The sequence below is a fragment of the Dendropsophus ebraccatus genome, chromosome 6 (genome assembly GCF_027789765.1).
Source record: "Dendropsophus ebraccatus isolate aDenEbr1 chromosome 6, aDenEbr1.pat, whole genome shotgun sequence".
In the NCBI taxonomy this organism is placed as follows: domain Eukaryota; kingdom Metazoa; phylum Chordata; class Amphibia; order Anura; family Hylidae; genus Dendropsophus; species Dendropsophus ebraccatus.
Genome location: NC_091459.1, coordinates 16,218,797 through 16,235,024, shown reverse-complemented (window position 1 = coordinate 16,235,024; position 16,228 = coordinate 16,218,797). Strand labels below are relative to the sequence as shown.

Here is a 16,228-nt window from a genome sequence, read left to right as displayed (position 1 = left end):
GGTTGGTTCTGTTCACAAGCCTTATTCTGATTCAATAGAGCTCATGCATGGAATTAACCCAGCATGGTCGTATCCATAGTTACCGGAACTTCTGGCAGTAGGAGCGATTGCACGTTTATGGGATGAGGAAACATGATAAGTGCACTTTTATGTCATACATTTTAAAGGGAATCTGTCACTAGGTTTACGCAGCCTTAAATGAAGACTGCACAAATTAGTGACGGAAATTTTAAACAGATCAGTGTATTACTATATCATTCTGTTCAGCCGTTCTCCTAATATGCAGGAGAATAGGAATCTTGTCACCCCCCTCCCCCCAGCTGCTGATTGACAGTTGAATGTGTATAAATAGCATGGATAGATAACTGCCAGTCAGCAGCTGGTGGGCGGAGTTTTCTGCTTCTCATGAATATCCAGGACTACTGGGCTCATGCACATAATGTAGAGGACTACTCATAGTGCATGTTATTCAGGAGGAGATCTCTGGATCAGCTTCACAGGATAATATAAGTGATACATCATTCTGTTCAGCTTCTCTGTCACTAGTTTATGCTACTCTGAGATAGGACACCATAACCCTACTGACAGAGTCTCTTTAATAAACAGGAAACATCATTATTGAGCCTTGGCTTGGTTGTTCCTTCCCGGTAGAAGGTCTGGCTAGCTCAATGACGTTGAGAAACACATGATGGTGTCTCCGCAGTGTTTTGGTTGATTTTCCCTGAGGTCATCCATCATTCTCTTGAATGCATTTTAATAACAGCACAACACATACACTCACCGGCCACTTTATTAGGTACACCATGCTAGTAACGGGTTGGACCCCCTTTTGCCTTCAGAACTGCCTCAATTCTGCGTGGCATAGATACAACAAGGTGCTGGAAGCTTCCTCAGAGATTTTGGTCCATATTGACATGATGGCATCACACAGTTGCCGCAGATTTGTCGGCTGCACATCCATGATGCCAATCTCCCGTTCCACCACATCCCAAAGATGCTCTATTGGATTGAGATCTGGTGACTGTGGAGGCCATTGGAGTACAGTGAACTCATTGTCATGTTCAAGAAACCAGTCTGAGATGATTCTAGCTTTATGACATGGCGCATTATCCTGCTGAAAGTAGCCATCAGATGTTGGGTACATTGTGGTCATAAAGGGATGGACATGGTCAGCAACAATACTCAGGTAGGCTGTGGCGTTGCAACGATGCTCAATTGGTACCAAGGGGCCCAAAGAGTGCCAAGAAAATATTCCCCACACCATGACACCACCACCACCAGCCTGAACCGTTGATACAAGGCAGGATGGATCCATGCTTTCATGTTGTTGACGCCAAATTCTGACCCTACCATCCGAATGTCGCAGCAGAAATCGAGACTCATCAGACCAGGCAACGTTTTTCCAATCTTCTACTGTCCAATTTCAATGAGCTTGTGCAAATTGTAGCCTCAGTTTCCTGTTCTTAGCTGAAAGGAGTGGCACCCGGTGTGGTCTTCTGCTGCTGTAGCCCATCTGCCTCAAAGTTGGAGGTACTGTGCGTTCAGAGATGCTCTTCTGCCTACCTTGGTTGTAACGGTTGGCTATTTGAGTCACTGTTGCCTTTCTATCAGCTCGAACCAGTCTGCCCATTCTCCTCTGACCTCTGGCATCAACAAGGCATTTCTGCCCACAGAACTGACGCTCACTGGATGTTTTTTTCTTTTTCGGACCATTCTCTGTAAACCCTAGAGATGGTTGTGCGTGAAAATCCCCGTAGATCAGCAGTTTCTGAAATACTCAGACCAGCCCTTCTGGCACCAACAACCATGCCACGTTCAATGGCACTCAAATCACCTTTCTTCCCCATACTGATGCTCGGTTTGAACTGCAGGAGATTGTCTTGACCATGTCTACATGCCTAAATGCACTGAGCTGCCGCCATGTGATTGGCTGATTAGAAATTAAGTGGTAACGTGCAGTTGGACAGGTGTACCTAATAAAGTGGCCGGTGAGTGCATATCTATAAGAAAAGGTTATTTTATGAGGATTTCTTGCATTTATTAAAACCTATAGGTCAGGAGAGTCCTGATGAAAACCGATAAATCTATGATGCTGCAAACCAACAGAACACGCTGTGCTGGCGGATGTATTCACGTTTTCAACAAATGTCATTATACGTGAACGGTAATCTAATCTTCCCCTTTTCTTCTGTAACCTACCTTACAGCTGAAGAAAGCATTGGACTCTGTCACTGCAACATCTACAGAACTCTCACAGACAAATAGAGAATTGAGAAGCAGGGAGTCTATGCTTCACAAGGAGACTTTACAGCAAAAAGACCTTATATGCAGCTTAAAAGCACAGCTTCAATCCTACCTAGAGAGCAAGGAGGTCAGAAAGCAAAAGGAAAGAATACAAGTGAGTGGTATGCTTATGAAGTGTTTTACTGTCTGTGACATAGAATGGTATAAATAGAACCGTAAACTATAAGCTCCATGCTGCTCTCTTGTCTTGGATGCAGGTTACTGTCTCTCATACACAGTTCTTCATGGCTTTATTAGCAGCTTCCTCTTATTCTTCTACTATGCTTTACAGAAGGCATGGCGAACATTGCAGATATCGTGGCCTAAACGGAACTGTTTCCTACCTTTTTTACGTTTTTATTTCTATAATTTTACACTTGAGGTCCAGAAAACCATTTTCAAGTAACAGTATCAAAAAATTTATTATTTTTATACTGTTGTATGCTTTTTATTTATAAATCTTTTATTCACATTTTAAAGAACATTAGGACACTTCATTCCATTATTTTACACACTCGCACACTCACACACTTTGATCAGTTTTTGACTTTTTTTTTAAACTCCTTTTATTGAAGGATAAAGAACAGACACAAGCATTACATATGTTATATCGTCACATGTACATAACAGCTCATCAGAGCAGAAAGAAGTAAACTTGCATCCAAGAAATAATAAAACATAAAACAAAATTGGCTGTACAGAAAGTAGAAGATAGTACAATGTAGCAAACATTACACAGGTTACATTATAACTAAAAGGAACATCCGCATATAGTCATTACACCAAATCATATTAGTCCCCTCCTTGAGGGGAAGGGAGATTGTGTTCTCCAATCCGTATAAATCTACTAGGCTGAAATGCCGTCAGAGGTGAGTCACACCACCAGCCCCACACCTTGCGAAACTTTCCCGGGCAACCTCTGTGCTTGTATACAATAAACTCATACGATAGTGTGGAATTGACTAGTTTTTTCCATTTACCCACTGAAGGGGGTCTGACGTCCATCCATCTCATCGCAATTGTCTTTCGAGCCATGAATAGAGATTCTCTAAGGAAAATTCTACAGTGATGAGGCCACTCCTCCTCGTCCAGTAAGCCTAACAAACATATTTTGGGGGTACACGGTACCGGGATTCCTATCATCTGAGACAACTGGACTGTTATTTCCTGCCAAAAAGATCCAACATCTGGACAAGTCCAGATCATATGCCAAAAGTCGGATCTCGGGCAGTGGCATCTATGACATTCCTCTGAGGGGTATCTACCCATTCTATGCATTCTAACAGGGGTGAGGTAACTTTGGTGGATGATAAACAACTGTGTCAATTTATTGTTAACGGCAGGGGAAACATATAGATGAGAGGATAGGACGTCAGACCACTCGTCCTCAGACAGCTCTCCTAAGGAAGAGCGCCACCTGTCTTCCACTGGTAAAGGATTATTCTCTATTCGGTACTGTATGAGGAATGAGTATAGTGCAGAGATCAGGCCACCAGGGCCCTGAGATCTAAACACACCGATAAGAGGATAATCTGAGAAGGGTAGAGAGGGTCGCGGGAATTGGGTGTTGAAAGCGTGCCGAAGTTGTAAGTATCTGTACATGGATCCCCGTGGTAAGTCAAACTTGTCTTGCAATTGTTGGAATGAGCAGAAGACCTGGCCCCGACACACATCCCCCACTGTACAGACCCCATGTCGTATCCAGAAGCGGGGTTCCAGGTGTTCAGAAAAATGTGGCAAATTAGGGTGATACCATAGGGGCGTCTCTATCATCACTCCCTGATAATGCAATAATTTTTTGACTGCGCCCCATACTTGTGATGCTAATTTGTGTAACGGTAAAAGCCGGGACTGTTTCAAATAGCCACCCTCCAAGACCGGCCATAAATGTTGGAGGTCCAGGAAGTGAGCCAAATGATGTTCCCTATTAGGTAAAATCTTTGCCTCCACCCACCTCTCGAGATACCTCAACTGTCCCGCCAGATAGTACAAGTAAATGTCTGGTAGAGACATGCCACCATACGCCTTGGGCCTCTGAAGTGTCAGTAAGCTCAGTTTGGACCTAGATGCCCCCCACACAAAGGATGGAAATAAAGAGTGCAAGTTTCTGAAAAAGGACATGGGAACCGGGGCTGAAGCATGTTCCAGTATATACAGGCATTTAGGCAATATCACCATTTTAATGAGATTAATACGTCCAGGAACTGCTAGAGGGAGAGTCGACCAGATCCTAAACTTGGATTTTATGTATTCCAATAGGGGATAAACATTTGCCTTGGCATCTAGAGAATATTGTCTGCAAATTATGATGCCCAAATATTTAAATTGGGCCACCACTGGCAGTCCTTGAGCATTAGCCATCCAACCATCGGGACACAGTGGCATAAAAACGGATTTGGACCAATTAATATAAAGGCCAGAATATCTACCAAACAGATTAATAAGGGATATCGCTATTGGGAGAGTAGTTTGCGGAGAGGACATAAATAGAATAGTGTCATCGGCATATAGCCCTACTCTATCCTCTCTATCACCTATTATAATGCCTTTATATAGGGGAGCTCTCCGTATCCTCAATGCCATGGGCTCAATGGCCAGGGCAAACAATAGGGGTGACAATGGGCATCCCTGCCTGGTCCCTCGAGATAATGGAAAGTAATGGGAATACACGCCGTTCACCATGAGCCTAGCTTTTGGGGCCTGGTATAATAAGGATACCCACTTAAGAAAATTAGGACCAAACCCAAACCTCTGCAAGACTTCCAGTAGATAACACCATTCCACAGAGTCAAATGCCTTGGCCGCGTCTAACGAGGCCATGGCCCAATTCTCGCCTTTCGCACCCCCCACCTGGACAAGAGACTGCACTCTACGGATAGTATCCGAAGTAGAACGGCCCGGAATGAATCCCGCCTGGTCGCTGTGGATAATCTCAGTAATATAGTTGTTAAGTCTTTTAGCCAACATTTTCGTGAGGATTTTATAATCTAAATTAAGTAAAGAAATGGGTCTATATGAACTACAATCTAGGGGATCCTTGTCAGGCTTCAATAATACAATGATAGTGGCCTCGTTCATAGAGTCTGGGAGTCTATTCTCATCAAAGGCATATTGAAGCATGCTGAGCATGAGGGGGGGGAATTGATCTACATAGCGATTAAAGACCTCAATCGGGATTCCATCCGGGCCGGGAGCTTTACCTGTCTTAATATCTGAAATAGCTTCCAATAGCTCCTCGGAGGTAAACACAGCCTCCAAGCTCTCTCTACTATCTGCGGACAGGGTGGGAAAAGAAATACCATCCAGATAGTCATTTAGTTCGGACTTGGTGTAGTCCACTTTGGTTGTGTACAAGTCCACATAGAAGTCCGTAAAACAAGCTGCTATATCATGATCCGAATCGTGAATCACGCCCTGGGAGTCCCTAACTTTAAGTATAGCAGGGGAGGCCGAATTTTGGTGAATCAGATGTGCAAGCATTTTACTCGATTGGTTCCCCAGTTCAAAAAACGTTTGTTTAGTAAAGAATAATTTCCTGCTCGCTTTTTCTTTAATGTGAAGTAGATATTTGCGACCTGCCACCAACCAATCCTGCTTATGTGAGTCGCTAGGATCCCGTATAAATTGCTGCTCTAAATGTGTACATTGTGCTGCTAGTTCCATCTCCTCCCGGGCGGACTCCCGCTTCAGATATGAAATCGTGGACTGCACACAACCACGCAAGTAAGCCTTAAACGTTTCCCATAGTACATTCTTATTTTCATGAGCATCGTTAGAAAGAACAAACTGAGCTAGCTGGTCAGGGATTCTGTCATGAGAACCTATCAGAGAGAGCCAAAAGGGGTGTATCCTATGGTTTCTGGCCTTATAGGCTCCAGCGGTCCGAACATGCAACAGCATTGCCGAATGATCTGAGATCCCCCTCTGTGAATAGAATACTCTAGAAACGGCAGATGCCGTAGAAGGGGTACCCAATGCATGGTCTATCCTAGATAAGGAGTGTCTACCAGCTGCATGACACGAATAGTCCCTCCCATTGGGATGATAATGCCTATAAATATCTACCCACCCAAGTTCAGCTAACAAGGATCCCAATTGTGAACCAGATTGTGAGCTTGTTGATTGTCCCCCACAGTGTTTATCTATGAGAGGGTTAATCATCATGTTAAGGTCCCCTATACATAGCACTCTCGCCTGCGGGTATGTAGCCGCAAACACCGCAGCTTGATGCAATACCTGTAAGGAGGCGTGTGGGGGGTTGTAGATACCCAAAATTACATAGGGGTTACTATCAATGTAAGCAAAAACAAATATAAACCTCCCTTCTTTATCCCTCCGGACATTAATAGGATCCCATTTGAGAGATTTATTGACTAGTAACGATACCCCTCTGGAGAAGGAAGTATGACAGGCATGTTCAGACCACTGGACCCACTGTCTCCTCAATCTATGAGATGTGTCAGGCGTGAGGTGTGTCTCCTGTAAGCACAAAATATGGGGGTTAAAGCGTCTAATATGTGAAAACACCATAACACGTTTCCTTGGCGTGCCCAAACCTCTGACATTCCACGACATTACAGTAATAGACGCCATATCTTACCTTGAGATAAATAATGCATAGCAAAGGTGTCCCCCATAAGGAAACAGCTCACATAGTAGGTACATTGTGTAATGAGATGCGACATGTGTAATATAATAAACAAACAGAGAACTGTACTAGCCCAGTGCTTAATGATCATATCACCAAACCGTGGTGACAAAACAAATTGAAACCAAACCAACTGTGGAATAAACAGAGAATAAAACGTCTCCGTTGCACTAAAGTTCGTGACAAGTGTCATACGGGGGAAGAACCCCGCTGCATATTAGAATACACGTAGTCACGCTTTACACTAAGAAAGGGTATATGATGAAAAGAAAAGCAAAACCTCCCCCCGGATGGGGACCGTAGCAGTAGCCAAAAGAACATATGTCTGCCTACTTCTACGTATGCAGAGCAGGAGGACCTGCATAGGACCCGAGCCCCAGTTATAACAACTAAGTAAGTGTATACCGAATCATAGTGGTAGAGGGATGCACTGTCAACTAACAATAATAATAATGAACACATAGCAAAGAACATGAAATATAGAACAATGCTGCCCTCTAGTGGAGATGTACAGGTGTTGTTAGTACATAACGAGACAGTTACACTTAGGGGGAACAAACATGGCATAACACGCATAAGAAACAGAAGAGAGAGATGTAACAGAAACCACCTCCAGATCATTATAAAGTAGCTGAGATCCCCCTATCAACCTTTACGGCCATCATTACAGTAGTACTATGTTGTATATGAATCCCGTCGCCTAGGAAAGTAACACAAAAGGAACCCGAGCAAAGTAGTTATAACAACTAAATAAGCATATACTGAATCAAAATGGTAAAGGGATGAACTATGACATGAGAATAATAACCCGCATACAACAGAGAACGTACAAGATAGAGCAATACTGCCCTCTAAGAGTGGGTCACAAGTAGTGCTGGTGTATAAAAAGACATCCACACTTCAGGATGAACAAACTGGGACCGACACATACCATAGATAGAAGGGGAGGCTGTGATTAAGACCACTTATAGGGCATTGTATGATGGCTGAGATTCCACTATAAACCTTCAACGCCAGCATCACAGTGGTAATATGCTGTATAGGAGTCTCAGCACTCAGGGATGCAGCACTAGAGGTGTACAGTGAAAGTAGTTATAACAACTAAATAGGCACATACTGAATCAAAGAGGTAGAGGAATGTACCATTACATGAGAATAATAACCAGCATATAGCATAGGGTATGTGATATGGAGCAATGCTGCCCTCTAGCGGTAGGTTACAAATACTGTGGGTACACAACCAGACAGCCACACTCAGGTTGAACAAACAGGGGTCCACACTCACAAGAGACAGAAGGGAAACCGTGACAACTACCACCTTTAGAGTAGGGTAGGTGAGCTAAGATCCCACTATAAGCCTTTAAGGCCATCAGCACATTGGCAATATGCAGTATAGTAATCCCATCGCCCATAGGGGCGACATTAGAGGTATACGGTTAAGGAATTAGGAGTCAATCAGTCATTTTCCCATAAATGCGAAATAAACAGAAGCCCATCACAATTCTTCTTAGAACAGACCATGTCGTCAGCGTGTCCGTGGGCAGCTACTTGTAAGGAAACTTGAACAATCCACCATATTAAGTAGCATAACATGTGTACAACCAGATATCAGCCGATATTCATCTACAGGAACGTCCATGTTCTCAGGGACGGTTAGGTGAGCGTCTATTCTGGCGGTATAACCATTCCTCCGCCTCTTGTGGAGTCCCAAAGAATACCGCTCTCTCACCATCTACCACCCTTAAGCGAGCAGGATATGCCATAGAGTAGGGAATATTCTTCTCACGAAGTTTACGTTTCACCACCGTATACGTTGCCCGTTTTTTCTGTAGCTCCGCTGAGAAGTCAGGGAAGATGGAAACATGAGCACCATTATATGTAATTTCTGCCAACCGCCTGGCATGGCGTAGTACCAAATCTCGGTCTGTGCTATTTAGGAGACGGGCCAAGAAAGGTCTAGGAGGCGCTCCAGGCTGCGGAGGCCTAGCAGGCACCCTGTGCGCCCGTTCAATGGCGAACGCAGATGAGAAAGTCACCTCAGGCAATAATGATGTCAGCCACTGTGTGGTAAAGGCGATCGGATCTTGCCCTTCAGCCCTCTCTGGCAGGCCTATAATCCGCAGGTTATTGCGCCTTAGCCGGTTCTCAAGGTCGTCAGCTTTCTGGCGCCAACCCTCTGCTTGGTGTTCCAGGGCCGCTACTGCTGCAGGGATCGGTTCCATCCTGTCCTCTAACCCGGACACCCGATCCTCCACATGTCTGACTCTCTCCCTGAGTGCCTGCATGTCCTGCCTCAGAAGCCCCACATCTATTTTTACCTCTTCTATCTTCCCTGTGAGGGAAGTAGTGCTGGCTGCAATAGCCTCCAGTACTGAGGCAAGCTGCGCCGATACCTCCTTCAGTGTAGGTTCCGGCTGATCTTCCCCGTCAGAGACGAAGGGGTCCGGTGCGCCGCGCTCCGAGCGCTGTGACTGAGAGGGGCCGGCGCCATCTTGGACCTCATGGCGGGCAAACTCCGCCAGCCGCTCCGCCGCTGCTTGCCGCGCTCTGGTGGGACTCATGTCGGGGGTAAGTGATGCCACCGGTCTGCCACCCAAGTTTTGCGGTGTAAAGCGTGCTCAGGATAATTGTAGGAGGATGTAGACAGCGGGATCCTCACGGAGCAGCTCCTACATGCGTCTGCTCTCCTTGCTGTCCAGGCCACGCCCCCCAGTTTTTGACTTTGATAAAAAAAAAAGGGGATTTTATTTATTTTTTTTAGCATACACATAAACATGGTCAACCATATTTTTGTCTATGCTAAAAAAGGATAACATGGTGATGTCACGACCCGACTCCCGAAGCTGTGGCTGCTGGAGAGGATGATGGCAGGGGGACACTGAGGGACACAGGGCACTGGAGGGACACTGAGCATCCCTCTGCCATCATCCTCTCCAGCAGCCACAGCCCGCATAGCTCAGGGAGTCGGGTTGTGACATCACCGTGTTATCCAGGTTGTGACATCACTATGTTATCCAGGTTGTGACATCACCATGTTATCCAGGAAGTGACATCACCATGCTATCCAGTAAGTGACATCACCATGCTATCCAGGAAGTGACACCACCATGTTTATCCAGGAAGTGACATCACCATGTTATCCAGGAAGTGACATCACCATGTTATCCAGGAAGTGACATCACCATGTTTATCCAGGAAGTGACATCACCATGTTATCCAGGAAGTGACATCACCATGTTATCCAGGAAGTGACATCACCATGTTTATCCAGGAAGTGACATCACCATGCTATCCAGGTTGTGACATCACCATGCTATCCAGGAAGTGACATCACCATGCTATCCAGGAAGTGACATCACCATGCTATCCAGGAAGTGACATCACCATGCTATCCAGGAAGTGACATCACCATGCTATCCAGGAAGTGACATCACCATGCTATCCAGGAAGTGACATCACCATGCTATCCAGGAAGTGACATCACCATGCTATCCAGGAAGTGACATCACCATGCTATCCAGGAAGTGACATCACCATGCTATCCAGGAAGTGACATCACCATTTTATCCAGGAAGTGAATCCTTAATGCAGTAGTAAAAAAGGAAAAAAGCACTTTATAAGCATTTCCCGTAATAAGTATATTGGTGATTTGTATAACTTTTGGGGGGCAATATAATACTTTAATAACATTTTTCACCATACTTCTCCTTTTAACTAATTTCTCATTAGTTGTCTCCATTATATTATGTAGGTTTAAGTTTACACCAGATTGAGCTACTTTATTGTTATTACTTGCATTGTTACACTCTACTCATTTGTGTATGTGGTTATTCAGTACATTACATTGTGCAGGACCTTGCCAGCTTTATGTAACACCATTGATTGTACATGTGGAGGGAAGCTTTTTAATGCATTACATTGTATGTGTGACTGTGAGGGGGGGGGGGGGACCTTCTCCCCCCTCCTGTTTTTTGTTTATGTATACAGAATTTTCTTAGTCTGCGTTTTCTCAATTAAATTTTTTTTTAGCTACTGGATGTGCGTACTTTCTCAGGCTTTTCTCTTTTTTTATTGTAATTTAGGAACTAGAAGCTGAGCTGACACATATGAAGAACATGAAGGAATCTTATGAGAAGAAAAATAATGAACAGGTGAGCAGCGTTACAATGGTTTATAAAAGATAGAACAGACATTTTGTCCAGATGGGTCCACACTGTTTTTTGCAGTCCGTTTATCGTAAAACAACAGATGAAAAACAGACGAAAAAACAGATGTATTTGTGTGCATTCGTTTTTCCATTGACTTCCATTGTAAAAAAAAAAAAAGCATCAAAATGTAACTATTTTTTTAAAGTACACAAAAACGTGGTTGACCACGTTTTTGTGTACGTAAAAAAAAAAGTGCTTTGAACCGTTTAATTGTGTTTTTTGTTTTTTTTTATATAATACGACAATGAAAAAAAACAGATCAAAACGAAAATAGAGACTGCAAAAAACGCAGTGTGAACCCAGCCTTACTATTTAGATGGACCAAGAGTAAGGGTGGTATTACACGGGCTGATGGGGGCCTGATAATACCTGTAAATGAGTGCCGATCTACTAGATCACCGCTTGTTTACTGTGCCTATTAGACGGCCCGATAATCGTTTAACAAGGGCTGCAAGGACATTGTTACCAGTGTCTTTGCAGCCCTTGCTTAAATCATATACTTTACCTACCACCCTCCAGTGCTGCTCCTGCGGTCCGCTGCTCCGGCGGTCCACTTCTCCCCGGGTCCCGCGTGCTGTAGCTTCTGAGCGGCCTCTCAGCTGACAGGCCGCTCAGCCAATCGCAGGTCGGGACCACCGCGGCATGTGATTGTCTGAGCGGCCTGTCAGCTGACAGGCCGCTCTGAAGCTAGAGCGTCCGGGACCCGGGGAGAAGCTGACCGCAGGAGCAGCCCTGGAGCGTGGATAGGTAAAGTATATCATCAGTCGCCATTACACGTAGCGGTGCGTGGCCAGACAAATATAGGTTCTAACCTATATCAACGATCAGCCGATGATTGTTGTCATCGGCTAATCATTGTATTTATTATACGGAGCGATAATCCGATTTGGCCGATTATCGTTCCGTGTAATAGTACCCTAAGTTACTGATTCTTCTTTAGAGTAAACGCATTCAAGAGTTTGTGAATGAAGTGGAAAGCATGCGCAGACAGATTGCTGCCGCCACATCACAGGATGAAAAAGAATCCAATCTACAGAGACAGTTGGGGGAAGAGGCGACATCCAGGCAGAAGCTGGAGCAAAGGTGTAAGGTAAAAAGGAATGTGTTAGAAACATGCAGATACTTACAGATAATTGGCTGTAAGGAGCATGCAGAATAAAGACCCACTTCTTACATCTTTTTGAAAAAAACTGATGGAAAAAAAACTGATGCATTTGTGTGCATCAGTTTTGATCTGTTGATCTGTTTTTCTATTGACTTTCATTATAAGATCAACACGGATACTTTTTGAGGTCAATTATGGTTTTTGTGTACGTTAAAAAAACAGTCCTGTTTTGATCCTTTTTTTTTTTTTTTTTTAATAATGAAGTCAATGCAAAAACGGATCAAAATGGATGCACACAAATGCATCTGTATTTTTCATCTGTTTGTTGCAAAAAACGGATTGTAAAAACGTAGTGTGAACCCAGCCAAACATCTACCTTATAGTTTTTTTTTTTCTCATAAGGAACTAGAATGTAGAGTCCAGAAGCTGCAGCAGGAGACATTAGGCACGGATATCCCTTTCATAGATACCAGGGAACAGTCTGAACAAGTAAGGGCCGCCTTGATCAAAAACTGAACTATATCTTGCATGTGGTTTGCTTATGTCTAATTTGCATAGGAAATAATGAAATTAGACAAATCCTATCACAAATGCTTGCCATGGTTTGTTACTTTTACCACCAACATTTCTTCCTGCTTCAGGTTTTCTCATCTCTTTTGCTTACTTCCTTGTTTTATTAAAAATACTCCCCAAAAGAATCGCCAAATTCTGCGTGTGCACATGACCCAAGACTATTTGCCTTTATTCACCAACAGATCACAGTTACCATTCAGGAAGCCCTTAGTTGGTTGCAGTCCAATGTTAAAGAGACAGAAAGACAAAAGAGCATGAAAGAGGTAAGACGCTTATAAAACAATAGTATACACAAACCTATTACTGTATGTAGTCTGCAGTCTTCTATGACTAAATATGTACACATGCTGCTTCCAACACTGAGACCTACTGGTTTTTATTTGTGTGCTTAAAGGGGTACTCCAGCGAAAAGCTTCTTCCCAGTAATTGAAACACATTACAAAGTTATAAAACTTTGTAATATGCTTCAATCACCTATCTGCCCCTCTTACCTATCTTTTTCCCCCTCAATCCCCCACCAGCAAGTGAAGTAAACTCTTACCTAATGACTGTTGACCCCAGGCTGCTCTGTGGCAACCATTTTGTGACAGTGACATCATCAAGAGGTAGGCGGGTCTAAGCCCTGTTAGGCCAGCCTCCCTTTGTCAGATGACTCAGGTTGCTGAGCTCTGATTGGCTGAGCAAGCTGTAAGCAATCTAACAGTTTTACAGAGTCAGTTAGACATCACAGGAGACACAGTGCATCATGGGAAAACCTAAAGCAGGAAGCTGATGTCATTGTCACAAACTGGCTTCCACAGAACAGCCTGGGGTCAACAGTCCTTAGGTAAGAATGATTTTACTTCACTTCCTGGAGGGGGGTTGATAGGTGATTGAAGCATATTACAAAGTTATATAACTTTCTAATGTGTTTCAATTACTGGGAAAAAGCTTTTTGCTGGAGTACCCCTTTAGTAAAAAGAAGAAGATACATAGTTATAATATTTATCATGGGCTAACATGTTTTACAGACCCTGACAATAGGAAGTATCTCACTGTGTCAGGGTATGTTCACACGACTGAATAGGCGAGGAATTTCGAGTGGAATCCATGTTGCGGATTCCGCTTGAAATTCCTTGTCTATTCCATAGTGTGAACATACTTATAGGCTTTATTCAGAGGACCATATTGCAGCCACAAGATCCTGGCTGTATCGCATGTCTTATGGTCTGATCAGTAGATTGATGATGTTATTGATCATTACATCTGTGATCTGACCAGGACTTGATCTGTGATACAGACAATAACATATAGTCCTCTGATTGATGCCTCATTTTCAGCTCAGTAGAATTGTCACCCAGCACAGTCCACATCACCTGGATGCACAGTAGTTGTCAAATGTTCATCTTTACTGATGTGATACTTTCCTCACAGTACTTTCTCTCCCTCCTATAGGATTGTAACAATTTGAAGATTTCACCATACTTTCCGACCTCTACTTTGGAACACTGGGAGACCAAACAAAAGCTCCAGCTGATTTCTAGAAACGTGCTGGTTCAAGATAAAAACCACCTGAAGTTATGAAGCAACGTCCCTACGATCAATGCTGCTAGAAGTTCTCGCTCATCTCACTTATGTCTGAACAGAGTTATATTTTATTACTATAAATTTATAAATGTACTTTCTTTCAAAATCACCCATTTATTTATTTATTTATTTTTTACCTATTCCTATTTTATTTAACTACTGAACCGGGTTCGGGTTCGAATCCATCCGAACCCGAATGATTGGCATTTGATTAGCGGTGGCTGCTGAAGTTGGATAAAGCCCTAAGGCTATGTGGAAATCATGGATATAGTCATTGGCTGTATCCATGTTTTCCAGACAACCTTGAGCTTTATCCAAGTTCAGCAGCTAATCAGATGCCAAACGTTCAGGCCCACGCAATCCCCCCACTACACCACCAGGGTCAGCTGTCAACTTTGACATAAAAGGGGACATAAAGTGTTAAATTAAATAATGTAAAATGTTTTTAAAAACACACCATAGCCCCTCCCCCCAAATAAAAAATTAAATCACCCCCTTTCCCATTTTATAAATAAAACGCATAAAAAAAATCAACAAACATATAATATACCATAGCATGCTTAATCGCCCGATGTATTAAAATAAAACTGTGAACGGCATTTTATTTTTTAAAGAATTAATAAAAATTGATCTTTTCGTCTCATCTACACAAATATGGGGGGAGATTTCTCAAACGTGGTGTTAAGTGAAACGGGCTCAGTTGCCCCTAGCAACCAATCAGATTCCACTTTTCATTCCTAACATACTTTTAGAAAAATGAAAGGTGGAATCTGATTGGTTGCTAGGGGCAACTGAGCCAGGTCTACTTTACACCATGTTTGATAAATCTCCCCCATGTTGTTAATAAAAACTAGAGATCATGGCGCAAAAATTGACGTCCCGTACATGAAACAATAGGGGCCATTGTAATCACACCAGTTTGCGCAAAAAAAAAAAGTTTTACTGTTAATAAAAATAGGAAAACAGTAGAAAAGCTAAATAAACTGCATGTTGCTGTATTCAGACCGACCTATAGAATAACAATATCAGGTCAGTTTTCCTGTACAGTGCATTACATAAACATGGAAGCCCACAAGAATTTTGCAGAATTGTGTTTGTTTGTATTTTGCCAATTTCACCCCATAAAGAATATTTTGGAGTTCCATCATAAATGTTATGGTAGATTGAAAGGTGCCATTACAAAGTACAACTATTCCTGGAAAAAAAAAAACAAGCCCTCACATGGCCATGTAGATAGAAAAATAAGAGTCATGGCTCTTAGAAGGCGAGGAGGAAAAAACGAAAATTAAAAAACTGAAAATTGGCGCGGTCTGCAAGGCCATTTTGGGCTCCATCCTTAAAGGGTTAAAACTCCACTCTTGAGAGATGCCAAGTTAACAAACATTATTTATGCTGCATTTACACAAAGCGATAATTCGCCCAGTCCATCGTTTAACGATTGGTTTTTATAACGATCAGTGTTTGGACGAATAAATCGTCAGAAAATTTGTAAGAATAATTGTTATTGCGATCATTTTTAAGATTGCTTAAAGCGTAACTATAAAATATTTTGACCATTCAGTTTTAGTTAGCTTAGGACATGGTAAGAATTTTTGCAATATACATTAATAACCTAAAATGAACAGTTTTTTTAAATACATGAAGCATAAAGTCCCCATTAAGCTGTGTTAGCCTCTGACTTATTTCTGCATTCCTGCTGGACACGCCCCTTCCCTGCAGATCCGTACTAAGGCTGCATTCCCACATTCCGAGATCCTGACGGATCACGGACGTGGAATGCATGTACTGGGAGACTGTATTCATAAGCGCCACGCTGTAATGAATCAGCCACGCGGTGCTGTTACT

At 43.0% G+C, this 16,228-nt stretch overlaps 1 protein-coding gene across 3 annotated transcripts in view; it reads left to right on the top strand.

Annotated features, from left to right (window-relative positions):
* The window catches only part of CCDC150 (coiled-coil domain containing 150), a 56,737-nt gene extending 42,112 nt beyond the window's left edge, over nt 1-14,625 (top strand). For 2 of the 3 annotated variants that reach the window (XM_069974559.1, XM_069974558.1), the window contains 6 exons: nt 2,207-2,398; nt 11,014-11,082; nt 12,080-12,229; nt 12,647-12,733; nt 13,000-13,080; nt 14,252-14,625. In XM_069974559.1, coding sequence (XP_069830660.1) covers nt 2,207-2,398; nt 11,014-11,082; nt 12,080-12,229; nt 12,647-12,733; nt 13,000-13,080; nt 14,252-14,380 — 708 coding nt within the window. In that variant the 3' untranslated portion in view covers nt 14,381-14,625. The remainder of the gene's footprint in view (nt 1-2,206; nt 2,399-11,013; nt 11,083-12,079; nt 12,230-12,646; nt 12,734-12,999; nt 13,081-14,251) is intronic. The other variant, XM_069974560.1, reaches the window with a different exon arrangement.
* The last annotated feature ends 1,603 nt before the right edge of the window (nt 14,626-16,228 follow it).